The 12,841-nt window shown below is 31.6% G+C and overlaps 1 protein-coding gene across 2 annotated transcripts in view; it reads right to left on the bottom strand.

Annotated features, from left to right (window-relative positions):
• The window catches only part of LOC139489659 (FERRY endosomal RAB5 effector complex subunit 3-like), a 29,694-nt gene that overhangs the window by 517 nt on the left and 16,336 nt on the right, over positions 1–12,841 (bottom strand). Inside the window, exons 8-13 of one of the 2 annotated variants that reach the window (XM_071276304.1) lie at positions 7,345–7,429; positions 6,752–6,873; positions 6,367–6,402; positions 3,243–3,373; positions 1,707–1,928; positions 783–908 (exon numbers count right to left, since the gene is read on the bottom strand). In XM_071276304.1, coding sequence (XP_071132405.1) covers positions 783–908; positions 1,707–1,928; positions 3,243–3,373; positions 6,367–6,402; positions 6,752–6,873; positions 7,345–7,429 — 722 coding nt within the window. The remainder of the gene's footprint in view (positions 1–782; positions 909–1,706; positions 1,929–3,242; positions 3,374–6,366; positions 6,403–6,751; positions 6,874–7,344; positions 7,430–12,841) is intronic. The other variant, XM_071276306.1, reaches the window with a different exon arrangement.

Genomic DNA, 12,841 nt, shown 5'->3' with positions numbered 1-12,841 from the left:
AAGAAGAACAAAGGCAAAGTTAATTTAAGCTCATTAGAATGTTTAATAGCGTATGTCTACTTCAAAAATAGATTAAAAATGTTTTGAGATAAAGCCTGGATATATTACCGTAATCTTGAAAAGTGAATACTGTAAACTGGAATATTTTCAGGGTATAAATTTTGAGATTTCTAGGGTCAAACCTATTTGTGAGGTCATATTTTTGCATTATTCGTCCAAGTTAGTGGCAGATCCAGAATTTTTCGTAAGTGGGGTCCCACTGACTACCTAAGAGGGGCCAGCTCCTTTCATGCAATCAAATTTTTCCCCAGAAAAGGGGGGGGGGGGCTGGGCCCTCTTGGCCCCCTCTGAATTCACCATTGCCTGAAGCCCCCCTCCTTATTTAGTACTTTGTTGAATATCAGTAAAGAGAAATTAAAATGGTAGTCGGACAAACCATATGAAAAGAAATGTTCCGAACAGATGATAAGAAAAACCCGGGAATAATAAAAAAAAAATCTAAATTATGCAACAGAGAATATTTTTCCAAATTTTATTTCAATATCCACATAAGTGAAAAGTCCCACTTTAAAGTATACACATTAATCGCTATTTGGAAATTTCACCGGTTGACCCAAGAATCTGCCCCTCTTGAACTATTGACATCATACAACAATCACTTTTCCATTGTGGCATCAGATTTTTTGTATTATGACATCAAAATTTGTGGAACCTGTGTGATGTCCAGTAATGGCAGACAAATTGAGATAATGTGTATTTGAATCAGCATCAAATATACTTACTAATGGAACTAGAAACTGTATTGTTCGTGAACTAGAACTTTCATAGGTTGCCATTTCCATCATGAAACCTTTGACACATTTAAACACTAACTCAGCTCTCCTCTGACACCAAGGTATTGTCATCTCCTAAAATATATAAAACATTTGTTTCATTTTATTAAACAAATTGTGTGAAGAATAGTTCTGCTTAGTGCATATATATGAAATTACATATGATGCCACATAAAATATCTAACATATAATATGACACATAATACAGCTGTCACATGATATGACACATTATTGCACCCTGGGTAAATTATCACATTGTGATTGGTTTAATGTCGTCATGTGGTGACCCCCTATGAGACCGTAGGGGGTAAGTAATTTTCATAGGGGTTTCGTGATGCGTTAATGGGGAAGTCATCCATTAATGTTGTGTTTCATTGTTTATTTGTAACAAACAAAGCAGAAAAAGTCCAGCAGGTGATAAATTCGTTATAAGGTTTACTACTGACCCCCTACAGATCCATACAGGGTGAATAAAATCCTCGGCATCACCCCCTATGGATTTTACTAACCCTCTATGGATCCATAGGGAGTCAGTAGTGAACCATAAAACTTATATAATACAGCTGTCACATGATATGACATAAAATACCTTTGACACATGATATGACATAAAATACCTTTGACACATGGCATTAAATAGCTACAATATATGATTACAGGTAAACCTCACAAACAGGCTTGATCCTAGAAATTTCAAAATCTAACAGTGAAAATATTCAACTTTCCATTATTCACTTTTCAAGATATACAAATAATAATAGGTGACAAATATGACAATGTCTCTTACATATTGATGCTAAATAAAATAACTATGACATATGACAAGACATCTAACTACTCTGTCACACATGAAATTAAATTTATTATTAATACCTCTGACATATGATGAGCCAGCAACAGTGGTATGGTAATTGTGTGTAAGTCATGTCGAAAACATTGTTTTATTATATTCCGTATGCTGAGTATGACTGGATGACGTGATGTTATGTCACTGGATCTAATTGAATCATCTGTGACCAAGTGAAATACCACATGAACTTCTGACAGGTTAGAATGTTTGGTTATGTAAAAATCTCCTGTCTGCAGACCAATATCCTAAAAAAAAAAGAGGAAAATGGAGTATCTAAGTAAAAAATGTACATACAAATATTATGTAACTTGTAAACAATAGATAATTTTTGAGTTTGTCCTTCATCGGAAAAAACTCATCAATTATGCACACCTTTATGACATCATTAACCAGATAGAAGGGATCACCTGTATCCCTGCATTATTAACGTTCATCAAGCTTCTTAGTGATCGTCATTGTGTAGGATAAACTAGAAATCATCTTTGTTCTGTAGGTACTTTTGTCACAATTCCCTAATGACAGAAGTGCTGATTGTTAATTTTGAAAATTCAAATGGACCGAATAATTCCTGCAATATAGCATCGTAGTTTTCCAACCACTTGCTCTACATGGGAACAGAAGTGATGAGTTTAAATATCTTTGCAAACACTCTCTGTTGGATAACAAACATAATATGTTTGACATTTATATTACCTACTCATTATTACACTCACTTCAAATTAAATAGAAGGCAGGTTTACAATTATGTCCAGTGACAAATATTTAGGAAGTCTCAGAAAAAAGTATCATTCTGTGTTAGTTAGTTAACATGACTTATTTTGAAACTGAAAATCATTTTGGTAAAATTTAATTCCAACTTGCTCATTCTTGCTTGTATCATAGAAGTTAGGACTACTGACCTTTGATTCTCTAGAGGATTTATTCCCCTTTGATGTATCATAGAAGTTAGGACTACTGACCTTTGTTTATTTGTTACATATTTGTTTTTCGTTCATTTTTTTACATAAATAAGGCCGTTAGTTTTCTCGTTTGAATTGTTTTAAATTGTCTTATCGGGGCCTATTATAGCCGACTATGCGGTATGGGCTTTGCTCATTGTTGAAGGCCGTACGGTGATCTATAGTTGTTAATGTCTGTGTAATTTTGGTCTTTTGTGGATAGTTGTCTCATTGGCAATCATACCACATCTTCTTTTTTATATTTGATTCTCTAGAGGATTTATTCCCCTTTGATGTGTCATAGAAGTTAGGACTACTGCCCTTTGATTCTCTAGAAGATTTATTCCCCTTTGATGTATCATAGAAGTTAGGACTACTGCCCTTTGATTCTCTAAAGGATTTATTCCCCTTTGATGTATCATAGAAGTTAGGACTACTGACCTATGATTCTCTAGAGGATTTATTCCCCTTTGATGTGTCATAGAAGTTAGGACTACTAACCTTTGATTCTCAAGAGGATTTATTTCCCTTTGATGTGTCATAGAAGTTAGGACTACTGACCTTTGATTCTCAAGAGGATTTATTCCCCTTTGATGTGTCATAGAAGTTAGGACTACTGACCTTAGATTCTCTAGAGGATTTATTCCCCTTTGATGTGTCCCTCAATGGAAGCTGTTGTTCTATTGAGGTCAGCTGTTGTTGTAAATCAGGAAAGTGGAAATCTGTTGACTGTTCACATACTCTTGAAAAATCTGTTTCAATAGAACATAATTATCTTTTGAGAAGAAATTTATTATGAGGAATATCATTTGAAAAGTCCTATCACTGAATTGTTATTACATCATATTATTTCCAAACAATCAACCAGATGTGGTGAAGGTGATAATCAAAAAGGCATTTAACATATATTTTTAAATGATAAATACAAATTTTAATTAAGTAGATTTAACAAGACTTTTACTTAGTACTTTGGTAAATTGGGATAACTAAATAAACAGCTGTGCAAAGAGCACCAAAGTCACAGTTTGTTTGCATATAAATGAAATTGTTGCAAAACAAAATGTAATGTCAATTTAGGCATAAAATAAAATCATAATATCATATTACCTGCTACGTCAATTATGTGACAGACATATACAAAATGTCTTTAATTAGATGGTTTTTGTCCCATCTGGATATGCAAGTCTCACTTTTTCAAAATCCAAGCAGGCTTACTTTTACCAAACCTAACAACAGTGTAAAAGTTTCTAGTTATTTGTTCTAAGCATCCGCATACTAGTGGCCAAAATGTGAAAAACTGCCTTAAATTTGAAATGCAAACTCCAATAATTCCAGAATGACAATTCTTATTTAAATCAAAGTGGACCGTTCTACCACTAATCCCATCAACATTTCAAAATCTGACAGTTTAAGTTCAATAACTCTGTAAAAACAGACCAGAAATTTTCAAAATCCAATGGGAGATTACTCCTATGATCTTTTATTAGTCCTAAAAACAGGGAAATTTCAAGTAAATCCATCCAAGTGTAATTGATCTAGTGAACCAGCACACCACATATGAACATTTTTTTTTAATCTGATGGTTTTAAAGACCCTTAATACCAAATGGAAAAAATAAATCAAATTAAAACAATAGCTTTAGTTAACAAATTCAATTTGCATGATTAAGTTATCAGACAGACATATAGACAATGGTAAACCATAATGAGGTAAGTCCATTCTATCTATGATGGTCAAAAATGTTCTATCAAAGTAACAACAAGTATAAAGAGTCTGTAAACGTTGCATTTCTATTTCAAGACTCGAAAAGCATCTCTATTGCATGTTTTCCTGACTATGAGGTCAACTATGGTAGTGGTGATAATAAGCTTGGGAAATTGAGTGTAAAAATCTTAAAAGAAAGTGCTATTTAATAGGTAACATCAATTTAACTGGTTATATACAATTGTTACTTTTGAAAACAACAATTAAATGTATTAAAGTGAGAGCAAAAACATGAGATCTTGGATACTATTTTTTTTTAATAATTTTCAAATTTAAAATTTTTGGAAAAGGATATTTTTGTGATAAGAATGCATGTTTTACCTGAGGTTTTCAATGTTATAATGTTATAATTGTTTATTGAAATGATATTAGATAATGTCTTTGAAAACTCTAACACATTTATATCTCCCTCTTTAAGGTGGTACCTAACACTACAGGGAGATAAATCAGCTAAATGCATCAATAACGTTGTATCAAGCGTCTCAATATTCCGAAATAGTGTTTGTTTAAACTGCTCATGTTCGAAGAAAGTGTGTTATTAAAAAAAAAATTTAATTTTTATATTTTTGTCAAAGAGTCAAAGTAATTATTTTGTCAATTTTATGAAAATTAAACAAGCCAAATAAATTTGAGCCAAGGTGTTTGGTACCACCTAATATTAAGATAATTTTTTCAAGATCTAATATGAAAAGAAAATTGATACACAAAGACATACTGATATTTTTGGATTAAAACTTCACATTGGTATGTGTTTGTGACTCTTGTGTTTGAGAGTAACCTCACTAGTATTGAATTTACAGACTTTGCATTGTCTGAATCAGTTGAGGTTGTCTTAAATTAAAATGGTAGATCAGTAATTTGCTAGTAAACTTTGCTAATGGCACTGAAGAACAACATTATTATTCTTATTTTAAAAGGTATGTTAAATCATTTACAGAAAAAGGGAATGTGGGGTACATTGTGTAGTTGTTTCACGAGGTGACAAAACATGTTATACATATTGAGAATACCAGGAATTATCAAATATACTGGACAATACAACTGACCACAACGACCACTAACATCCAATTCCTCTGGAAAAATGACTTGGTAAATGTACAAAATGTGGTGGGGTAAAACTTACCCTCTCACCTATCTAAACTAGTGTTATAAAAATAAAACACACAGTCATAAACATACACAGTTCAGCTACCAAAAGGATGACTACTAAGTTGGCCAAGGAAAAAAAATAATAAAAAAATACATAACTTGGAAAGCAGGGTCAAAATGTGATCGGTACTACAGGTAGCTTGCTGAGGTAACCACAGCTGTTAAACTGGAAATACATAAGACACCAAAGGAAAGGCTTTTAAGTGCTACTCTTTATCCTGAAACAAAACAGTGCTCCAAATGGGTGCATTTTCCTGTATTGATATGTGAACAAATTTGAAGATGTACACCCTTACTTGATCGTTAGATACACAAATGGCATTACACAGTTATTTTGAGGTTAGTAATAGATCCAACAAAGAGGATACACATATAACATGAACATATTCTGAGAAGTTTCTGAACAAAGTCTGCTTAATATGAATAAAAGAACAAGTGATCAATAAGAGAAGCACAGTTGGTTCCAATGGATATGTTGATGGGCTATTGCTTACTGTTAGAATATTTCTTCAATAGTTATGGTAAACAAGAGAGCATACTAATATGCTTTACTGATCATGATTAAATTTTTGTTGAAAATCTTTAGGTTGGGGTATTGCCATGTACCATCTTTTATCAAATTTTACTGACTAAAATATTTGAAAACACAAATTATAACAATTTTAAAAATATGTGTACAATGTCATTGACATATCTGGTAGGTTCTGTTACTATTATAAATATGTCTCATAATACCACTTGTCATTAAAGATCTGGTATGACCTTCCACCAATTCAACAATGATTGTTTAGGGAGGGAGACATTATTTTACACTTTACAGGATTATATTTACCTTCTTTTGAGATCAATATTTGGGAGTTATTATCGTCTGGAATATACAGGTTATACTTATTATATCTATATTTGATGACTATTTTACAGAATATCAATGATATTTGAAATTATCAATTAAGCTTATCATTTTAGGAAAGACTGGTTTAATTGAAATAAAACAGGAATAGGTCCTAATCATTTCAAATGATATACTCCATTCGTAATATATGACATCATTTTTGCATCAATCAAATCTGAAAGGCTTGCCCACCTAATCTTTGCAAAGTGTTAACAATATTAACAAATGTCCCAAATCCCAAACCTGTTGGTAACTAAAATATTAGATTTAAAAAATGCAACTGAAAGAGGCACTAAAAGAAACCCTTCAAATTGATCTTACTTACGTTTTTTGAGACCAGTGTACATAGACAAGTTATTATCTGTCAGTAATATAAGTCCACATAAATTGTTAGAGTAGAGGGACATGGCTGTCTGTAGTCTCTGTGGCTGAGGAATTACCATACCACTGAAAAACAGAAGTCATTTACCATAAAACCAGGCATAAAACTACCTCTTTTGAAAGAATATTAAATAAAAAGCCAATTTTCTATTTGTTATAATATAACTTATATGTTCTTGCATTTTCTCTTTAACTGTGTGTCTGGAAACCATAAGAAAATTGAAAAAAATCTTTCTATATTAGTATAAAAATCACTGGATGCATGTTTTTTTTTAAATTTATTATCTCATCTTTAAAAAAAACATACCAGTAAACCGAAATTATTAATTAAAAGTTTAGCCAAATAGGGCCCTTATCACACATTTTCCTTTCTAAAAGATCATTTATTTTTCTTTCTGTCCTTATATCATTCTTCTGAGTAACTTTCAAACAAGGCTTAACTAAAGATGTTAATTTCTGTGTCATTTGGTCTCTTCTGGGGAGTTGTTTCATTGGCAGCTATACCACATCTTCTTATTTTTATGATTAGTAGCTTACCCTACTGTATGGGTTTTATGTCTGCATAAATCTAATATATCTGTACACAAAAGTCTTAAATTATGTGTTGTTTTCATCTGAGCACCTATAAATAGATAAACAAAAAATTATATTTAATAATTTAGGCAGTTTATTCCAAGGTATTTTCAAACATTATCCATCTCATAAAAAGATAATGCATGAAAAATCTTAAAAAAAACAATTAGATCTTAAATTAATACATAAGAGATAGAACAATAACAAATTTCATTTCAGTTATCTCTTAATAATTCATATTAATTAATACTGCATGCATTTTATAATGCCATAGATTAATTTGTAAAACTTTACAAAGACTGTGACCTCTGGGAAATTTTACCAGTATTTGCCTCTATCAACATAATCTTGTAAGCACTGAACCGTAAAGATTGCTTCAATTTACCAGTGTGATGTAGAATTAAATATTGCATTGGTTAAATTCTAGACAAAGGAAAATAACTCAAAATTTTTAAGATGATTTCAACAATGACCCCCCCCCCCCCTCAATTTTTTTTCACCTACCCCTTTCCCTTATTTCAAAAATAACCTCAATTTAAATTTCTGAAATTAATATTAATTAATTGTAACTTCTAAAAATAAATTTACAGCTAATGATCTCAAGACAATAATAATTTCTTAATTATTATATGTATTTAATATTTGATGTTTCTAGACTCAGTTTTAAAAATTTCATACTAGAACTAGCAAACAAATAGCAAAGAGTACCAATATAAAGAAACAAAGCTTAAGTAATTGCTTATTAACCTTGTTTTTTTCCTTTTTTGATCTTTTTCCATAAATAGTTTGAGCCATAACCCCCCAAAGTTGATCCTTACCATCCCTTAGTAGCCCTTTCCTTCATGACGCCTTTTGACGTCACCCCCTTTACTCCATAATGACGCCTTTTGATGCCTGTGTAGTTAAAATGCTTTGACTACAAAATGTCTGCATCAGACTTAAAAATAATTGTATCCAATATGAAAAGGATATTCATGAGAATTATCTGACTTGAATTTCATTGATGAAATATTGGTTTTCACAATGTATTAACACTTTAAAACTGATAATTTTTTTAACTGAAAAAAATCCTATGCGAATCAAGTATATTACAAAAAAAAAATCCATGGAGGAAAGAGTTAATATGGAATCTTGTGGTATAATTTCAGAAAGATTCATACACTTTTACACAAGTTATTGTTTTGAAGCTACAAAAATGCTTCACCCCTTTTTTGCCGCTTTCGGGTCGATCCGGCCCCACGTCGATCCGGCCCAAGTCGATCCGTCCCACGTCGATCCGGCCCCACGTCGATCCGGCCCATATGTAAAGTCGATCCGGCCCCAATAAAAAAAATATTTCTAAGGAATAAAAATAAATATATATTAATTGTAATTCATAAATGTTTATTATTTTTATTATAATGTTAAAAGAGGGACGAAAGATACCAAAGGGACAGTCAAACTCATAAATCTAAAACAAACTGACAACTCCATGGCTAAAAATGAAACAGACAAACAGAAAAACAATAGTACACACGACACAACATAGAAAACTAAAGAATAAACAACACGAACCCCACCAAAAACTAGGGGTGATCTCAGGTGCTCCGGAAGGGTAAGCAGATCCTGCTCCACATGTGGCACCCGTCGTGTTGCTTATGTGATTACAAATCCGGTAAATAGTCTAATTCGGTAGGTCATATTCGTGAAAGGGAAGGGGATTGTAGTTACGACGTAAGGAACATATCCGATATCATTTGTGAAACGGTTATTCCATAACGGTCAACCAACTCGTGATGGCGTCCGTAAAATTTACGAAGGGATGATTTCAACTTCACTATTTGGAACTCTTGGTTTAATAGCTTCCTTGTGAGCAGCAAACCTCTATCAAGAAAATCATGATAGGAAATGCAAGCACGGGAATATCGTATCAATTGGGAGATATATACCCCGTATGCAGGTGCTGCTGGAATGTTGCTACTTAGAAATGGAAAGTTCACAATTAAAGGTGTACGGTAAAAAAGTAAACCAGATGCTCCGCAGGGCGAAGCTTTATACGACCGCAGAGGTTGAACCCTGAACGGTTAGGGCAAGTATGGACACAACATTCAAGCTAGATTCAGCTCTAAATTTGGATTGTGATTAAATAGTTGACACAGCATAGGTTTCTGACACAGAATGAATGTGTTCTAATGAACTTAAAATGTTTGTTTCTCTTAGAGCAATTCACTATGCTGTTGAATATTAATCCTCTCAAAAAAATGTTTGAAGAAATTTTCTTTTTTATTTATGAAATTTCAAATGAGAAAAATTGAACCCAATTTTTTTAATCACATCCCCCTTTCCCTTATTCCAAAACTAATCTCAATTAAAATTTCTAATGGAGTTTGCAACAATAACTACTCATTTAAATACATCATAAAATATTAAGATGTAAAAAAACTGCTTGTTATCACTGAATGGTAAAGATTATTTTAATTTATCAGTTGGTAGTAAAAAGTGAATATACATTGTATATTGTATATAACAAAGATTTAAGTTGATTCTGGACAAAGAAAGATAACTCCAATTAAAAAAAAATCTTGCTATTGCACAATATTTTGCAATTAGATATTTCTTGCTTACTATTCTGGACAAAGAAAGATAACTCTAATTAAAAAAAAAATTGATATTTCACAATATTGTGCAATTAGATATTTCTTGCCATTGCGCAATACTGTGCAATTGAAAAGACTTGCTATTACACAATACTTAATATAATAATTTTAGATCCTGATTTGGACCAACTTGAAAACTGGGCCCATAATAAAAAATCTAAGTACATTTTTGGATTCAGCATATCAAAGAACTTCAAGATTTCAATTTTTGTTAAAATCAGACTAAGTTTAATTTTGGACCCTTTGGACTTTAGTGTAGACCAATTTGAAAACAGGACCAAAAATGAAGAATCTACATACACAGTTAGATTTGGAATATCAAAGAACCCCATTTATTCAATTTTTGATGAAATCAAACAAAATTTAATTTTGGACCCCGATTTGGACCAACTTGAAAACTGGGCCAATAATCAAGAATCTAAGTACATTTTTAGATTCAGCATATCAAAGAACCTAACTGATTCATTTTTTGTCAAAATCAAACTAAGTTTAATTTTGGACCCTTTGGACCTTAATGTAGACCAATTTGAAAACGGGACCAAAAGTTAAGAATCTACATACACAGTCATGACAGTTAGATTCAGCATATCAAAGAACCCCAATTATTCAATTTTGATGAAATCAAACAAAAGTTTAATTTTGGACCCTTTGGGCCCCTTATTATGTTGGGACCAAAACTCCCAAAATCAAACCCAACCTTTCTTTTATGGTCATAAACCTTGTGTTTAAATTTCATAGATTTCTATTTACTTATACTAACGTTATGGTGCGAAAACCAAGAAAAATGCTTATTTGGGTCCCTTTTTGGCCCTAATTCCTAAACTGTTGGGACCTAAACTCCCAAAATCAATACCAACCTTCCTTTTGTAGTCATTAACATTGTGTTTAAATTTCATTGATTTCTATTTACTTAAACTAATGTTATTGTGCGAAAACCAAGAATAATGCTTATTTGGGCCCTTTTTTGGCCCCTAATTCCTAAACTGTTGAGACCAAAACTCCCAAAATCAATCCCAACAGTTCTTTTGTGGTCATAAACCTTGTGTCAAAATTTCATAGATTTCTATTAACTTAAACTAAAGTTATAGTGCGAAAACCAAGAAAATGCTTATTTGGGCCCTTTTTGGCCCCTAATTCCTAAAATGTTGGGACCAAAACTCCCAAAATCAATACCAACCTTCCTTTTGTGGTCATAAACCTTGTGTTAAAATTTCATAGATTTCCATTCACTTTTACTAAAGTTAGAGTGCGAAAACTAAAAGTATTCGGACGCCGGACGACGACGACGACGACGACGCAGACGCCAACGTGATAGCAATATACGACGAAAATTTTTTCAAAATTTGCGGTCGTATAAAAAGGCCTTTGAAAAATATTTTCTTTATTGGGTATAATTATATTAAAACGTATATAAAAGAATTCAGACATCAACATTAATCAGCAGTAATTAGAATTTTCTTTCAATTGACTGTGATCCTAACAAGTCTTTCATCTTGTGTAACATATATAATAACAAATAGTTACATACATGAACGGTACAAGCCGATCCCCAAGCTGATACATATAAACTTTGTTTTTCTTTTTAAGTTCTTAAAATTTCTAAAATTGAGAAATGATGTTTGATTTGCCGGATCCTTTCTATAAAAGAGTGCTGATATTATATTTTAGAGAGTGAAAACATGCATTCAATGTCATTGTTTTGTTGTTTTCTTGCAATAAAGAATAATGGATACTCATGTTATAACACTTTTTTTTTGTAACATCGGATATAGTCAATATATTTTTCTTATTTTGACAATATTTTGAATGGTGTAGATAAAAAAAAAAGAAAATTTTTATATGTTATAGAAGCCTATGATGTAACCTGAAAAAAAATACAAATAATTATTATAATATACACCAACCAGAAGATCAAACTATAAAGACCTTGTTGAAAAACAGATTACGTAACTTTAATTAATCAGCATTGGATTGAATTAAGTGATTACGAGTGGCAATACCTAAGTTCACAATCTGAGCATGAGCTGAGAATGGTAAAACAAACTGGGCGTCAAATGTTCGTACCTTGTTAAATGATCTTGGTTATAATTTTTTATGGTATAACCAAGAAAATGTATTTTTTTCATATGATGTTTTGAAACTACGCCTCTATGATCAGTTTATACAAAACTGGCGTTCTAGTATGTTCGATTGTGAAAAATTGGATATTTTGAAAATGTTCAAAATTGACTTTTGTTTAGAAAAATATTTACTTCTTGATGTCAATGTTAAACTTTTAGCAAAACTTAGATGTGGTTCATTTAAACTCAACATTGAAACTGGACGATATAATAATGTGCCTCGTAATGAAAGACTTTGTCAATGTTGCAATATGAAAGCTATTGAAAATGAATATCATTTTGTAATGATTTGTCCAGCCTATAGACATCTGCGTTTAAGATTTTTGCCTAAATATTATTGTTCTTGGCCTAATATGTCAAAATGTTTATCACTTATTCAAACAAGTTCAAGGACTTTGGTATTAAAACTTTGTTGTTTGTTAAATGAAAACTGGAAACTACGGTCACAACTGATAAAGTAGATTATATATGGTACTATCTGTTTAATATCTGGTGTTGTTTTTTTTTTTGGTTTTTTTTTTTTGTGTTATTATTTTGCTTTCTGTTTTCATTTATATTATGTCGCTTACTATATTATATATGTTGTTGATGCTATAGCATTATATTATATGCTGATTTGCAATAAACTTATTACAATTACAATCATCAGACAACTGTTGAATAAACAAACCAATTATAGACTAATGATTTGATTAAATAAGTCAT

Source organism: Mytilus edulis, chromosome 9 (genome assembly GCF_963676685.1).
Source record: "Mytilus edulis chromosome 9, xbMytEdul2.2, whole genome shotgun sequence".
NCBI lineage: Eukaryota > Metazoa > Mollusca > Bivalvia > Mytilida > Mytilidae > Mytilus > Mytilus edulis.
This window is presented reverse-complemented; position numbering and strand designations above follow the sequence as displayed.